At 41.4% G+C, this 17,519-nt stretch overlaps 1 protein-coding gene and 1 long non-coding RNA gene across 2 annotated transcripts in view; one reads left to right on the top strand and one right to left on the bottom strand.

Annotated features, from left to right (window-relative positions):
- The first annotated feature begins 970 nt into the window (after positions 1–970).
- Positions 971–14,280, top strand: LOC120402813. Its single transcript, XR_005597305.1, has 4 exons — positions 971–1,435; positions 9,771–9,921; positions 10,740–10,892; positions 13,980–14,280. It is a non-coding gene; the product is annotated as an uncharacterized LOC120402813 (long non-coding RNA).
- The window catches only part of TMCO3 (transmembrane and coiled-coil domains 3), a 57,523-nt gene continuing 44,187 nt past the window's right edge, over positions 4,184–17,519 (bottom strand). Inside the window, exons 10-13 of the mRNA XM_039533131.1 lie at positions 15,632–15,782; positions 9,178–9,257; positions 7,322–7,471; positions 4,184–4,341 (exon numbers count right to left, since the gene is read on the bottom strand). Coding sequence (XP_039389065.1) covers positions 4,228–4,341; positions 7,322–7,471; positions 9,178–9,257; positions 15,632–15,782 — 495 coding nt within the window. The 3' untranslated portion in view covers positions 4,184–4,227. The remainder of the gene's footprint in view (positions 4,342–7,321; positions 7,472–9,177; positions 9,258–15,631; positions 15,783–17,519) is intronic.

The raw sequence follows: 17,519 nt of genomic DNA, 5'->3' as shown, positions 1-17,519 counted from the left end.
GAATCCCCATTGGTTGAACACTATCAGGGTGAGGGGGTGCTTCATTAACCATTAGTGGTTTAGCAGTCTCCCAACTTATTTTGTAACCCTGGTAAGATGAAGGACTGAAATTGTTATTTGATAGGATATCCAATTCCACAGGATGGCCACTCTGGGGACACTAGGATGAAGGTGGTGCTTCCCTTCCCTCCCCACCCAAGGTGGGCTTGGGAGACAACTGCAGGGAGAAGCCAGCCAGAAACTTCAACTGGAAGAGCAGAAGCAGCGAAAGCAGAGACTTCAGACATTGAGAGCGTTCCAGTTTTGACCGGATTTTCTCTGCCCTGTGCTAATTGGCTGTTTGCTCCATCCTCCCCACCACCAACACTCTCTTCAACTTAGCTTCATTCCATACCTGTCCCTCTTACCCTCTCCTCTCCTGTTCCCTTTACCCCTCCTTTTCTTCCCATTTAGCTTATCCCCTCTTAAGTAAACCCACCCATGTTACCCAAGAACACCTCTTGCGCTCCCTCTTCCCCCTCCCTCCACCTGGTTCCAGAAAGTGCTGTTGCAGAGTGAATTGCTTCCCTCTGGACTCCTGCAAATGGTGGGGACAGGGACTTGTGTGTGATAATGGGGAAAAGCCACCCTGGGGGCAAGCGCCCCTGCATACTTCTCACCCATGACCTCTACCCTTCACCCCTTCCAAAACAAAGTAGTACTCAGTGGAATTAGTAGCCCACTCAGTACAAAAATAATTTAGAAGGAATTTTGGCTGAGACCTCTCACGAAGGAATGAGAGGAGCAGAGGAATGCTTCAGTAAAGAAGCAGGAGCCCTAGAACCTGAGGCAGTGGCAGTAGCTGCCAGGGCATTTTTTGTAGAGAACTGCTAGGATTCAGATGAATCCTGCCTATCTTGGTCTCAGGAAAGCCTCATAGACTTATTTAAAAGAAAAACCTTTATGCAAGTATAAAGTCTGTTTTAAAAACAAAATACATTTCTTGGTGAGATGCTGCTCACCAAGACAAAATAAACATTGAGTGTCCATCATTGAAAGGAACAGCCACCTCACATAAACCATATTTTAAAATGAAGGATTTTTGAACAGCCATGAGGCTGAAGACCCAGTACCAGGAGAAGAAAAGTTTAAAAAAAAAAAGTCACACAACTAAAGCTTACATAAATATTCCCACACTAATTAACCCAAACTAAAGATAACTATACAATTTCTCCTGAAGAAGCACAAGTACAACAGATAGGCACTGCTCTCTCTGTTCCATCTCGCAGCCACAGGTGTTAAGGAACTGATGGTCATTGGCCTTGTTCCACCTTTTATGCCCTCAGCTTGGTGGGATAGTGCAGGCGAGGCCCAATGGACACTACTAGCCAGAACTCCAATTTCAAGCGTATGCACACCAGAAGTGGAATACATATAGACAAGCACTCAAAGAATGGTAAGCTGCCAGTCTATTTCAATTACAGTAACTCCACACTTAACGTCCTTCCACTTACTGTTGTTTCAAAGTTATGTCGCTGCTCAATTAGGGAACATGCTCGTTTAAAGTTGTGCAATGCTCCCTTATAACGTCATTTGGCTGCCTGCTCTGTTCACTGCTTGTAAGATTCTGTGGAAGAGCAGCGACTTTACAAGGGAGCATTGCACAAGTTTCTCTTCTCCGCCTCCTCCCCCTCCCTCCCAGCGCTTCCCCCACTGCCAAACAGCTGTTTGGCGGCACTTAGGACTTTCTGAGGGAGGGGGAGGAGCGGGGAAGCACTGCATCTCCGCTCTTCCCCCTCCCTCCCAGAAAGTCCTAAGCACAAAGCGCTGGGAGGGGAGGAGCGGGGAAGTGCCGTGGCTCTGCTCCTCCCCACTCCCTCCCAGAAAGTCTTAAGTGTCACTAAATAGCTGTTTGGCGGTGCTTAGAACTTTGGGAGGGAGGGGGAAGGAGCGGGGATGTGGCTGCTCTGGAGAGGAGGTGAAGTGGGGATGGGAAGAGGTGAGCCTGGAGTGGAGCAGGGACAGGAAGAGGTGGGCCTGGAGCATCCCCCAGCAAAGTCGGCACCTGTTCTTCTCTGGGGAAGCTGCAGCTGCTGCTGAGAAAGTACTTCCTAGCATCCTTGCCTGCAGTGGGCTTGCCTGTGTGGGGTAAGCCAGGGGCACTTCCCAACCATCTGTACAGTACTGTACAGTATATAATGCCTTTTGTCTGCCCAAAAACATTTCCTTGGAACCTAACCCCCTGCATTTATATTAAATCTTATGGGAAAGCTGGATTTGTTTAACATCGTTTCACTTAAAGTTGCATTTTTCAGGAACATAACTACAACATTAAGTGAGTAGTTACTGTACTTTTATAATTTAAATGTCAAATGCTGATCTGCAACTGAAAACTATAGCTGAAATTAATGAAAAAAATTAAAATAAAGAGTCTTCAAAGTTTTTCTGTTAAAGATGGTATGTTTATTAATTGAACAGTGCTTCAGGTGGTAGATTTTTTTAGATTTCATTAGCAAGTTAAGAAATTCTACAATACATATTTAATGTGCATTTTCTATTTTTGACTCACAAAAATGGTATTTCATATGGCAGTGTAATAGTAGATGTAAAATGTTGACAAATTACATCTTTCTATTTTAATAAAAACATTTGTTGTTTTTTTTAAACAGAAGAAATCACTCAAGCTAAATCTCCATAGTTTGTCAAAGTAAACTACATTCTGTTAGTCAGCTCATTCTATGACATTTAAAGAGCGGGCTTTCACAAGGTTTACTCTACTACACAGACTAAATTATAAGAATTTGTTAAACAGAAGCACATACATATATCAGCACAAATTAAAAACATTTTTATATTCATATATCACTAAGAAGTTTGCATTGTATTCAGTATAAATTTAAAGTTTTGAGTTATTCATGTTCTCAAAACATATCCAAATTGTCCCTTCTTTTGTGCAACATAATTTACACAAAATCATTTTTAATGTAGAATAAGTTATCTACTTTCATCCTAAAGAACTTTCAGAGAGTCACTGAAATGTTTTCATATCTATGTTCTGAAATATTTAGGCTCTCTTTTCCTACTATTTTATTTTGGTCTCAATTAATTAAAAAAGTGTAAACGATCAGTATAACAATAAATCAATAACAGGAGATGTTGATAATTGGTGTCAGTCTTAAAAACAATTTAAAAGTCAAGACACCATCTGATCACAGTTAACTTTTAGTCACAAACGTAGTCAATAAATATGAGAACAAATTAAAATGAATTGAAGTTACAATCCTAAGCAAATACATAACATCTACTTTAAGAGGTATAACGAAAATCAAGATACTGGCTGTATCACTTGGGGATATATATTTTAATGCTTAAAATAGCTGAAAGCTAGAGTTGTTAAACCTCATCTCTGCCTTAAAGGGCTAGAGTTTACACACTACTGTATGTATGTATGTGTGTATGTATGTATATTATATATACACACACACACACACGCACGCGCGCCTCTACCCTGATATAACGCTGTCCTCAGGAGCCAAAAAAATCTTACCGCATTATAGGTGAAACCGTGGTATATCGAACTTGCTTTGATCCGCCGGAGTGCACAGCCCCGCCCCCCAGGAGCGCTGCTTTACCACGTTATATCTGATTTGTGTTATATCGGGTCACGTTATATTGGGGTAGAGGGGTGTGTGTGTGTGTGTGTGTGTGTGTGTGTGTGTGTGTGTGTGTGTGTGTGTGTGAGAGAGACTGATGTCAGACCAGCATTTTAACTCTTGAATGTACAATTAACTTTCTCAAGAGTTATTTTAAGACAGTACCATGGGCACCATAAAATAACTTATATTTTCTTTTTTTTAATTCCTCTCTTTTTCTAAACAAAATTTTGTGATGAATGAACAGTAGAGGATGAAAATCAATGCAATAAAAAGGCACATACAGGCAAAATACTCAAGGCGATTGCATGATGCAATATTTAAAAAAATAATTTCTACTCTGTGTAACTGATTGGATCCAAATAAAAGGTTATTCTGGCAGATTTTAATATGTTACAACGTTTTGTAAAAGCTGTGCAATCATTAAAATACCAACCTTTTTTTAATGTAGTGTTTTGTTTCTTAAAATCAGTATCAGAACCAAGTGCATGTTTAGAGGAATATCAAAACCTACTGTTTTCTAGCTGCATAGAAACACAATGAGCAATGAGGAGATTCTTTCCAAAGCAAATTTATTATTTCAATACAAGTCTTGTCAAGTACTTGATCGTCTTTCTGGTCTTGGAACACATTTCATAGTTGCAGCTCTCCACAGTGCTGGGGCAAGCAAAAGGCTTAGAGTAGTTACACTCAAAATAAGTAGATATACCTGAAAATTGGAGATCAGAATGGAATTACTTTTCTATAGTTCATATTCATAGTTGTGCAATAAACTAAGGAAGGGGTGGGAAGGTTAATGAGGTATGCCAATTAGGGAATTTCTGGACCACTTTTCATAGAGGCCTCAGATTGGCCTCTAACTCTGTGCCTGCAATTGCACATGCAAATGTATACACATATTAAGTAGTGAAATGCAAATAATTATTGGTATATTTACAGGACAATTTAAAAAATGCAGTCCATGGGATTCAATAAGGGACAAGACCAAAGGCCAAGTACCAACTACACTCAAAAATTCTATATTTGGTGTTAATTAACACCAAAGTGTGCTAGCCATTTTACAGATAAAAATCAAGCCATAATCCATACACTGAGTGCTTACATTCATTCTAAAAGCATAACTATATGACTGTACATCCTGAAAAGTTTAAAATAGTTACTTTTAAATCAAAAATCAGAAAAAAGCTGTTTACGTCTTTAAAAATGGATAGTTTATTTTTGGAAATTTAAGTGCTATACCTTGACTTAAGTAAAGCTTTTGATCTTGCATGACCGTCTCATAAACAAACTATTCTCAGAGAGTAGATATTAGTGGTTCACAGTCAAGCTGGAAGGGCGTAACAAATGGGGTCTGGCAGGGATCAGACCTAGGTTCTGTTCTGTTCAATTTCTTTATAAATTATTTAGATAATGGCATAGAGAGTACATGTATAAAGTTTGCGGATGATACCAAGATGGAAAGGGCGGCAAGTGCTTTGGAGACTAGGATTAAAATTCAAAATGATCTGGACAGACTGGAGAAATGGTCTGAAGTAAACAAGACGAAATTCAATAAGGACAAATGCAAAGTACTACACTTAGGCCTGGTCTACACTTGGGGTGGGGTCGATGTAAGATACGCAACTTCAGCTACTTGAATAGCGTAGATGAAGTCTAAGTATCTTATTTCAACGTATCTCCCGTCCTCACGGCGTGGGATCGACAGCCGCGGCTCCCCATCGACTCCGCTACCGCCGCTCGCTCTGGTGGAGTTCCGGAGTTCACGGGAGCGTGTTCGGGGATCGATATATCACATCTAGATGAGACGCGATATATCGATCCCCAATAAACCGATCGCTATCCGCCGATCTGGCAGGTAGTGTAGACATACCCTTAGGAAGGAACGCTCAATTGCACACATACAAAATGGGAAATGACTGCTTAGGAAGGAGTACTGTAGAAAGGGATCTGGGATTAAAGTGGATCACAAGCTAAATATGAGTCAGCAGTGTAACAATGTTGCAAAAAAAGCAAGCATTCTGGGATGTATCAGTAAGAGTGTTGTAAGCAAGACACAAGAAGTAATTCTTCCACTCCATTCCATGCTGCTAAGGCCTCAAGTGGAGCAGTGTGTCCAGTTCTGGGTGCCATATTTCAGGAAAGATGTGAACAAACTGGAGAAATTCCAGAGAATAGCAACAAAAATGATTAAAAGTCTAGAACTAATGACTTATGAGGAAAGATTTAAAAAACTGGGTTTGTTTAGTCTGGAGAAGAGAAGACTGAGGGAGGACATGATAAGTTTTCAAGTACATAAAAGGTTGTTACAAGGATGAGGTGAAAAACTGTTCTCCTTAATCTCGGATATTAGGACAAGAAGCAATGGGCTTAAATTGCAGCAAGGGAGTTTAGGCTGGACATTAGGAAAAACTTCCAAACTGTCAAGGTGGCTAAGCATTGGAATAAATTGCCTAAGGAGGTTATGGAATCTCTGTCACTGGAAGTTTTTAAGAACAGGTTAGACAAACACCTGTTAGGAACAGCCTAGTTATTACTTACTCCTGCCTTGAGTGCAGGGGTCTGGACTAGATGACCTATTGAGGTCCCTTCCAATCCTAGACTTCTATGATTCTATGTAAAATTATCTGGGGGAACAAAGATAGGAAAGGTGCCATAATTCTTGGTCTCAGAGCTCACAAAAATAAACAACAAGAACTCCATGCACGCACAAGCAGGCCCCAAACTTTCATTGTGATCTCTGTTTGCACAGGCTGCAACTATTTTACAAAAGTGCAGTTTTTATAACTTCATGTTATGGAGGGGAGCATAGGGCCATTAGTCAGAATGCATATATAATACACTATGTTTTTGTTTCCCTTATATGTAACTGGCCCCAACAACAATATAGCCTACTGCTATCACAGAATAAAGTTCTTTAGCTCAAGTAATAGATTTATTTATATTGTTATTTGTGCTGAGATTGTGGGCTCAATTTCTATTGACAAACTTATTATGTTTGCAGCCACAGTTCATTACCGCTCATAAAACAAGAGAACAAGGTTCTAATAGCTTGAAAATGAAAATACATCTGATGGTCTCACTGTAGTACATGTTTTCATAACTTGTGGAAAAGCTGGCCATTTTTGCTTAAAAGGATTTAAGCCAACGGGTTTTGTAAATCAAGATTAAGGTATGCTGACAGATGTGTTTGGGAAACTAGTACGTCTCCTGTCACACACACTGTAGCTGTAGGCCAATGTTATTTCATTAATCCTTTTCAATAATGACCAGTTACATACGTATCTACGATATTTTAAAGGGTCTTCAATCTTAGCTTTAATAATTTGGGTGTCCTCAGAAATTCTCCATCAAGTACAAAACTTTATAGCTGTTCATTCTTTATAGAATTAAAGACTGTGCTAAATTAAAACAAGTTGCCCAAAAGGGAAAGCCGCATTTTAAAAATATGGAACCCCAATATGAAATTATATGAATGATAAAGAAATTATTTAGATAAATTATATTTATGAAAGACTTGCATGCATCAAATATCTTCTGATTTATGCAGGCCTATCTCATTTAGTCAGCATGTGCAAGATGATACCAAAAGATTACCAATTTAGACTGTATGTTTCAGATACAATATAGTATCAAAACCCAATCAACTACTCAGTTACTAAAAATGAAGTGGATATCTATAAATAGCTCACCTCTCGAGAAATGATCCCTGCTCTGCGTGCTCTACTTCCCAGAACAAAAGAAAACTCACTGACTTGTGCCAGCCCTGCTGAGACAATCCATTTGATATACTGGCTGCTCTTTGGAAGGATCAGAGAAAGGACAAGCACTGCCAAAACAAACTTTAGAAAACAGTTTGTTTTTAGAAGTATGGTAGATGATTACAGAGAGCATGCTGTTTTAATACAATAACAGTTATACCAGGTACTCTATTACCATGTATTGTTTCAGAAGACCATTGTGTTGGTCAACAGTTACTATGCATTTAAACACTTAAATCACACTGTTCACTGGCAGCTGTCCTTTATACAGTCTAAAAGTAGTACAGAATTTGGTACAGTGAAAACATCTGACAATGCTTGCATACATCCCACAAAGTCTAAATTTAACTGCCCCCTTTAATGTTAAAAAGTCCCATTAAATACTGGAGTCTCACATCAAAATATAACTCTAAGTAAAAATTACAGAACATATAGCAAAAATTGATATTAAATACATTCTTCAGTAATAACACTTTATACATTTCCCTAGTTCACAGGGGTGTTGCAAGGATAAATACATCAAATACTGTGAAGTTCTTTGAGATCTACTGATGAAAAGTACTCGATATTATTATTATTATTATTATTATATAAAAACATTTACTATATCTCACAGACACACAGTATTCAGAATCCTGTGGCACCTTATAGGCTAACAGACGTTTTGCAGCATGAGCTTTCGTGGGTGAATGCCCACTTCGTCAGATGCAAGAGTGGAAATTTCCAGGGGCAGGTAAATATAAGCAAGCAAGAAGCAAGCTAGAGATAACGAGGTTAGATCAATCAGGGAGGATGAGGCCCTGTTCTAGCAGTTGAGGTGTGAAAACCAAGGGAGGAGAAACTGGTTCTGTAGTTGGCAAGCCATTCACAGTCTTTGTTTAATCCTAAACTGATGGTGTCAAATTTGCAAATGAACTGAAGCTCAGCAGTTTCTCTTAGAAGTCTGGTCCTAAAGTTTTTTTGCTGGAGGATGGCCACCTTAAGATCTGCTATTGTGTGGCCAGGGAGGTTGAAGTGTTCTCCTACAGGTTTTTGTATATTGCCATTCCTAATATCTGATTTGTGTCCATTTATCCTTTTCCTTAGAGACTGTCCAGTTTGGCCGATGTACATAGCAGAAGGGCATTGCTGGCATATGATGGCGTATATTACATTAGTGGATGTGCAGGTGAATGAACCGGTGATGGTGTGGCTGATCTGGGTAGGTCCTGTGATGGTGTTGCTGGTGTAGATATGTGGGCAGAGTTGGCATCGAGATTTGTTGCATGGATTGGTTCCTGAGCTAGAGTTACTATGGTGTGGTGTGCAGTTACTGGTGAGAATATGCTTCAGGTTGGCAGGTTGTCTGTGGGCGAGGACTGGCCTGCCACCTAAGGCCTGTGAAAGTGTGGGATCATTGTCCAGGATGGGTTGTAGATTCCTGATGATGCGTTGGAGGGGCTTTAGCTGGGGACTGTATGCCAGCAACACCATCACAGGACCTGACCAGATCAGCCACACCATCACCGGTTCATTCACCTTTCCACTCTTGCATCTGACGAAGTGGGCATTCACCCACGAAAGCTCATGCTGCAAAACGTCTGTTAGTCTATAAGGTGCCACAGGATTCTTTGCTGCTTTTACAGAACCAGACTAACACGGCTACCTCTCTGATACAGTATTCAGAAGAAATCTTTGCCAAAATGACAATTCTATATTTAAGCATGTATGTTTAAATACTATGCGTATTACATGGCATGCAGCACTTAAAATACCTATGTTATCAAAGGATAAAGAAAAAAAGATACCTTCATTATTACCACTGATAATGTAAGAAATAGCAAGACTGTGAGTTCGTATATTACAAAGGTGGGGAAAACATGAAGCCCTGTAAGAGAAACCGAGAATGGGTTATAAATATTATTGCTTTACTGTATCATTTTCCAGTAATAGTGAATATAACACAAGAACATTTACATGTACATTTCTAAACAAACATAGGATGATGAAATCCTGACTGGTTTTCTTTTTAATAGTTTCTCTTAAATACATCTGTGAAAATCACTGGAACAACATAGTTATGTTACAAGATAATTGTGATTTCTTTTGCTTTTGTTTAGTTGGTTGTTCTGGGGGGAAAGCTACAAGATTAGGAAAGATTTCTTGTAAAGTAACTGGACTTCTTCAAATGTTTGTCCCTATGAGTGTTCCACTTTAGGTGTGCATGTGTCCCAGGCCCTTTTGATCAGAGATTTTTTGGTACGTGATAGCAGTGCTTGTTTGGTCCATGCACACACACTAGCTATCCTCATGCTTTGTACCAAGGGTTACTCCTGGCCGGGGGAATTCTGCGCTACTGCATAATTAATGAGATGCACATATTTCTATTTTTTGTGTGCAGAAAAAAGCTTCCGCTGAAACGTTGCTGCAATTCCATATTTTGCCCACCAGAGGGCACTGTGGCAATAGGACATAGCAGCAGCTCCGGGACAGCTAGGGAAGACAAAGAACCTGCCTTCTTCACAGCTTCTTCACAGCGCCTGTAAGATCAGGTCAGGAGATGGGGCTTATAAGAGCTAGTGGAGGAGGACAGAATGGGGCAGGGGCTGAATGGGAGTGGAGGCACAGGGCCACATGGTGATGGGGGAAGGGATGCAGAGCCACATAGGGATGGGGGGTGGCTGAATGGGGGCACAAAGACACATAGGGATGGAGATGCAGGGACACAGGGACAGGAGGTGGCTAGGTGGGGGCACAGAGTCATATGGTGACAGGGGGAAGGTGGTACATGGACACATATGGATGGGGGAGTGGATGTCTGAGTGGGGGTGGAGGGACACATGGGTATGCAGAAACACATGGGGACAGGGAGAGATGTGCCTGATTGAATGGGAGAGGCTAGGGGTCAGACAAGGTCTGCATATGGGAAGATCCCTAATAATCCTTCCCCACTCCACAAAAAAACCTGTTCCATATTTTTCCCCGCACATACCCAGCAACTCTCCAAGTTCAAACCCAGGCTCCTTCTCAGTAATTTACCTCCCCCTCCCTCAGCTCCTCCATTACCCCTGACTCCCCCAAGCCTTTGCACTGCTTCTGAGGGGTGCAGGAAATATGGTTCTGTATTGTAGTTTAAATTAATTATTACTCAGAGTTCTGTATTAATATACCTAGTAAGGAATCTATTTGTCAAAAAACAGTTCCTGAATCTTTTTTGTTGTCTGTATTGTCTGACAGGTATTTTGACATAAAATGACCAAAAATAATTGAAACTGGTGTGATTATATTGTGTTATTTTGACAAATAAAATACGCAGAATTTTGCGGAATCTGAAAATACTGTGAACAGAATTTTTAATTTTTTGGCACAGAATTCCCTCAGGAGTACAAGGGTATATACAGCTGTGATGGACAAACTGCACTTGGTTCCTTCTCAATCCCATGTAAAAAACGATTCTGAAGCAGGAGGGAAGGAGTGCAAGTAGTGGAGCATCCATGTGAACATAAATCTTGAAGAACTCCAGGTACTGTACAAAATAAGTAACCTTTCCTTTTTTGAGTTATGTCCTTACATGTACTCCACTTCAGGTGCCCTATGAGCAGTATTCCTCAAAAGGAGGTGAGTGTTTTGGAGCAGGGTCTAAGACTGTCTGAAAGGCAGCAATTCCAATGGCGGCATCCGCTTGAGATACATGCACTAAGTCACACTACTTTGAGAAAGTGTGGATGGAAGCCCATGTAGCAGCTCTGCAAATTTTTACAAATAGGTAATTTTTTTTTTAGTAAGGGTACAGAAGTGGACTGAGAGCTGGAGGATGGGCTAAGAGGGCACAGGACATTAGCATCCTTGCAGCAGGAGAGAATTCAACTACAAACCCTTTTGGAATATCTTTGGATGAACATAGGTATCCCTTTAACTCTGTCTGTGAAAGAGATAAATAAACTAGGAGAGGCACGAAAGGATTGAGTCCAAATAAAAGGCTAATAAAAGGTGAAGAGTGGCTTCCTCCCTGAACCAATGAGGTTTAGGATGAAAAACTGGTACATTAATATGAAAACACAAGGTCACCAGTGATAAGAACCAGGGATGTGGTCAGAGAAATACTTTGCCTTTAAAGAAAACTCTGTAGGAAGGATCAGCCATCAATCCTTTTGCTCACCAACTATGTGAGCAAGGGGATAGCCACCAGGAAAGTTGTTTTCATGGATAACTATAAAAGCAAGTTAGTCTATAAGGTGCCACAGGATTCTTTGCTGCTTCTACAGAACCAGACTAACACGGCTACCCCTCTGATACAGGATCAAATTCAAATCCCACGCTATGGTGGGCTTCCCGACCTGAGGAAACATATTAGATAACCCTCTGAGGAACTTTGAAGTTGCAGGATGAGTTAACACCAAACACATTTCCACAGGAGAATGAAACCCACTGATGGCTGTTAGGTGAATATTAACAGAACTCAGAGAAAGGCCTGTGTTCTTCAAAATGAAAAGCTTCTCTATAATCTCCAAGAGGGGAGAGTTGGCAGGAGACAGTTGTTGTTGCACACCCCCAATGGTAAAAATCTCTTCATTTCTGCAGATAAGTTTTTCTAGTTGATTCTTTTCTGGCATTCAACAGTACCTGTTGAACCTTTACAGAATAGGAGAATTCTATTCCCAAGAAGTAACCAGCCACCAAGCTTTGATTCATAGAATGCTCAGATTGGGATGAGGAATGTTTCCCAAGTCCTGATTGAGAAGATCAGGCATTGACAGAAGATTGATAGCAGGGTGAGATGAGACACAAATTAGGTAAGGAAACTATGCCTGCCTCAGCCAAGTCAGCACAATCACAGTAACTTTGGCTTTGTCCTGTTTAATCTTGTGTAGGACTCTGAGGATGAGAGGTGTTGGAAGACAGCATAGAACAAGTTCTTTGACCAGGAGATGTGAAAAGCATCCCCCAAAGAATGAAAACCTAGACCGCCTCTTGAGCAAAATGGTTTCTTGGTGGTGGTGGTATTCTGGAGGCCAGGTACACAAACAGTTGAAGTAAGGATGTGATGGTCTACACAGCAGTTCCATAGCTTTATTGCTTCTGCATGAAGGGAAGGGGATCTCGCTTCCCCAGAGAATTTATGTAATATATACTGGTCCCATTGTCTGTCATTCTGACAGATTGTCCTTTGATCATACAAAGGAATTGTTGACAGGCACCTCTGATGGCCCTGAGTGCCAGAAGGTTAAAAGATTCCTGGGAGGTTCACCTGCCCTGAATAGTGTGCTCAGGAAGATGAGCTCCCCATCCTACAAGGGATGCATCAGAAACAATAGTGATGGTGGGGGGTGGATGGGTGAAGGGGACTTGGCTGGGATTCTTCCACCAGTCAAGGGTATGTGACGAGGAACGGAGAACAACTTGTTCAATCTTTGTCTGTTGGACAGGCCTAGGAGCAGCAGAGTTGTAACCTGGCATGTGATGTAGGGAAGGTACATGCTGCCATGTGGCTGAGGAGCTGCAGAGAAGTCCTGGCAGTTATCTGAGGACTCATCTGTACTTGCATAAACCAAATTTGTTAATATAGTAAATTGACCTTTGGTAGCTAAGGCCTGGATTTGTAGCATCCAGAATGGCCCCTACGAATTCTAGTAGCTGAACTGGTGAGAGAGAGGACTTCTCAGTATTAAAATGAAGCCCTAGCATGTTGAACAGAGTCACAGCTTTCTTGATGGCGACTTGAACTTTGGTGTAAGAACATCCTTCAAGTAGCCAAATCAAACTAGGGGAAGACAACTACTCCCCATTAATGAAATTTGGTGGCAACTACCATCGTAACCTTTGTAAATATCCTGAGGGCAGTAGGAAGCCTGAAGGGGCGCACTTGACATTTAAAATGCTCTTGACTTTGACACAACATAGAAACACCTTATGAGAACGATGTATTGCAATATGAAAGTATGTGTCTTGTATATCGAGGGTTGTGAACCAGTCCCCCGGATTTAGAAATGGTACAATAGCTGCAAGTATCACCATCCTGACCTTCTGCTCCTTGATGGAGGCATTTAGCATCCTGAGATCTAGACCAGTCTCCATCTGCCCTTCTTTTTGGGAACCAGAAAGTATTTGGAATAGAACACTTTCCTTTTGTACTGGGTAGGATCTAGCTCCTCAGTTCCTATATGCAGACGGGAGAAAACCTCTGGTCTCCACAGAGGTTTATGAGATAGGTTCCTGAAAGGGACAAGGAAGGGGATGGGACGAGGATATGGACTTGAAATGGATGGAGTTGCCTCATGTTATAACCTCCAAAACTTATCTATTGGAAGTAATCTACTCCCATGAGGTGAGAAAATGAGAGAGATGATCACCAAAAGGTGGGTAGGTCATGGTAGGATGATGCAATGTCATATGCAAGAAGTGGGAATGTTCGTAACCCCCCAAAGTTATCAAAATGTATGCTTGGCTGACAAGGATGGCTGAGTTGTTGCTGTCAAAGTAGCCAAGGCTTTTCTTTTCTGCAGTCTAAGTTTCTTTCTAGGAAGTTCTGAGGGTCCATGGTAAGTAGAAAATTGGGATGTGTGAGATCTTTGAGCCCTTTGTGACCTATTGAAGCTTCTCTTGCCTGCAGGTGTACAGAACTCCAGTGAACAAAGGGTAGCTCTTGATTCTTCAGAGAGTGTAAGGACTCATCTATGGACTTGCTGAGCCCACCAAAAGGAAAGCCTTCCACTATATTACTCCCTTGAGATTCCGGACAACTGCAGCCATGAGGGTCACCACAAGACAACAGCTGTGGAGATGGAGTGAGCTGCTATATCAGCTACTTTGAGGGAAACTTGTAAAGAAGTTATTGCTAGGAGCTGGTCTTCAGTGAAGATGGCCTTAAACTATTCTCTGAGGGGGATGTTCAATAAAGGAGTTAAACTTGCTATACTTAATGTGGTTATATTTAGCAAGGAGCACCTGATAATTAGCAATTCTGAACTACACAGTGGCAGATGAGTATCTCTTACAATCAAAGTGGTCCAAATGCTTTAGATCTTTATCATGGGGTAGGGAGGGTCATTTTTAATTGTCTGTTGCATTCATTCACAGCATCCATAGCCAAAGAGTTGGGGGCTGGATGTGTGAAGAAAAATGCCAACCTCTAGCAGGAATGTAGTATTTTTGTATCTGCCCTCTTACAAGTTGGTGGCACTGTGTCGGGGATTTGCCAAATTGTTTTTGTGGGCTTTAGAAAAGCCTCAATTATGGGCAAGGCTACTTGAGTAGAAGAGGGAGTATGAAGAAAATCCAATAGTCTATGCTGGAACTCTTGGACTTCTTCCAAGGGAATGTGGAGAGTGTCAGTGACTGTTCATCAGGTCCTGAAATTGTCTGAAATCATCTGTGGGGGTGAGATAAATGCCTCATCAGAGGAGGACAAATAAATATTTGTTTAAGGGGTAGACTCATTAGCTCTTTTTTCTTATTCTTCAAACTCCTCCTCCTGTGGTGGGGACTGAGAGGGAGGGATGGAAGGAACAGAAGAGCGCAGACTCTGGCACTGAATCCGGAAGCTAGATGCCTTGGAGACCTGCTGATGATAGGGAGCCCAAGGTTCCCAATATGGCCATTGAGGTGGGCAACAAAGGAATGGGGGGGATGCCCCCAAGTTTGGCCATACCAAGGGGGATGTGGAATGGCTTGAGGCTGTTTGTGTCTTGAAATGTCCCTTGGTGGTTTAACAGTTCAGCTGAGAATCTTTAGCTATGAATATTCCAACTCAGTCACTTGTACATACCCAAAAGTTGTACCTTAGCCTGCCAAATTCACCCTCCCTCAAAAAATTGATTCATTTTAAGAATTGCCTATTCAACAATCTGACTGATCATCATAAATTATTTTTAGTATAATAAGAAATATCCAAGGCAGGGAATAAACACAGAAGAGTAGTGCGGTGTGTTTTTTTTTGTTTTTTTTTTAACAGTTTTAACTGCAAGCATTTTAGCTCTGTGTGTAAAACAGGTCCAATTCAATTGAGAGATTTAACACTCAAGAATTTGCATTTTTAAATGCCAGTAAGAGGCCAGAGTTAACATTACAGATTTCATTTACACATCCATAAAATATTTCAATGCTGTATTTAAAAATAAAACATTAGTAAATTAATGTAGTTAGTGAATACTTTTCTTAATATTTTTACAAAATAAAAATCTTGTAAACCCTCCCGCCCCTCCACTCACACTTGAAGGTAGACTTGCAGTCTGACACTTTTAATGAACTTTCTAAAAAAGTTACCTATAGATGCAAAGAAAATGATGGCAAGAAAGTCACGTATTGGTTCAATACAGGACATAATCTCTTCAGTAACCATGTGACCCTGAGAAGAGATCAGTGCTCCCGCTAAGAAGCATCCCAATTCCATTGAAACATCCAATAGCTCTGTGATCTGTTAAAGAAGAAAGGAAGGTTTATTCCTATTCTCTGGCTGTAATCAATTATGATTATAGTTTACAGTTATAGACTACAAAAATACTGCTTTGGGATTTAATGTATTACTTACTGCATCTCAATACAATTTCAACAATGAAAGGAATTTATAAGATTTATTTCAATATATTATTCTACAGTAATGCATTTACTGTGGTAATCTAGATTATTAATAAACTAAACTAGAGACACCCTCTAGAAACATAACTGTAAATTTTCCATCCCGCACTTTAAGACTTCTTGTATCATGCTCCAGGAATAACATCTAGTCCCACTGACTCTCATTGATTTCAACAGAGATTGGATTTCACCTAATTAAATTAATTTAAACCAGCAAATTTCCTGCCAATTGTTAAACAAGGATAAATACTCTGAATTTATAATCTGGGACAAGATTACAGACTTGATTTAAAAAGGATTTGAGTATGTGCTTAAATTCCATTGTTAATGGGATTTAAGAACATGCTTAAGTGCTTTGCTGGATAGGGCTGAATTTAAGCATGTATACATAAGTGCTCTGCTGAAAGAAAAAATACAAGTAATGGGATTTAACCAGACCACAACTTTATTAAGTAATGCATCTGGGATCTATCTGGTAATAACTCATCCAGTCCAGGTCATCCTTCCTTTGTAATCCTTAGCACCTGGTGGAGAGCTACTGTCTGTGCCCCCTGTCGGAGACTCGTCTGGCCGACGGAAAGGCTACAAGGGAAACTGTCTTCCCGGACAGGTATATCAACGAGCATGTTGTCAGTGGCTCGAATAGGGCAGTCATAAAACTGGTTAGAACCAGGTTGAAGACCCAGGTTTTGGTGGGGCCAACTGGGGGGGGGGTATAAACGCTCCAAGCCCTTGAGGAACCTGGAAACCACAAGGTGTAAGAATACGGAGCGGCCACTCTCCGCTGGGTGGAAGGTAGAGATGGCTGCCAAGTGTACCCTTCATGATGATCGCGCCCGGTGCTGCTGTTTGAGAGACCAGAGGTAGTCCAAGATGGAATGGATCAGGACCTTGGAGGGAGAAACATTGCGTGTTTCGTAGCAGCAGGAAAAACGCTTCCACTTGGCCAGATACGTTAACAGAGTGGAAGATTTCCTACCACCCAGGAGAATCCTGTAGAACCGAGGTAGAACAACGTAACTCGGATCGGTTTAGCCACGCAGCAGCCATGCTGTGAAGTGCAGGGATTACAAGTCCGGGTGGTGAAGCTTGCCGTGATCCCGCGTCATGGGGTCTGGGCAAAGAGGCAGGGGAATAGGGTTGGCTACCGACAGGTGTAGCAACGTGGTATACCAGTGCTGCCTGGGTTACGCTGGAGCGATCATGATCAGGTGCGCTCTGTCCCTGCGGAGTTTTAGCAGGACCCTGTGAACCAGCGGGAACAGTAGAAAAGCGTACAGCAGATGGCTCATCGACGGCATCAGAAAAAACTCCAAGATCGAGCCTGGGGAGAGGCCTTGGAATGAGGAGAACTTCTCTCTCTTTTCGTTCTCGCGAGAGCAAAAAGGGCTGTGCGGGGAAAGTCCCACTTCCGGAAAACGGAATGGATAACGTCCGGAGGAAACGACCACTTGTGAGACAGGAAGGATCTGCTGAGGCGATCCGCCAGCTGAAACGCCTGGTATACAAGGCAGACTGCTCTCAGCTCTCGGACATTGATGTGTAAGGCCAGCTCTTGAGCCGACCGGAGGCCGTG

This window comes from Mauremys reevesii, linkage group 1, assembly GCF_016161935.1.
Source record: "Mauremys reevesii isolate NIE-2019 linkage group 1, ASM1616193v1, whole genome shotgun sequence".
Lineage (NCBI taxonomy): Eukaryota > Metazoa > Chordata > Testudines > Geoemydidae > Mauremys > Mauremys reevesii.
Note: the sequence above shows the minus strand (reverse complement) of the source record. Positions and strands in the feature narration are given on the sequence as shown.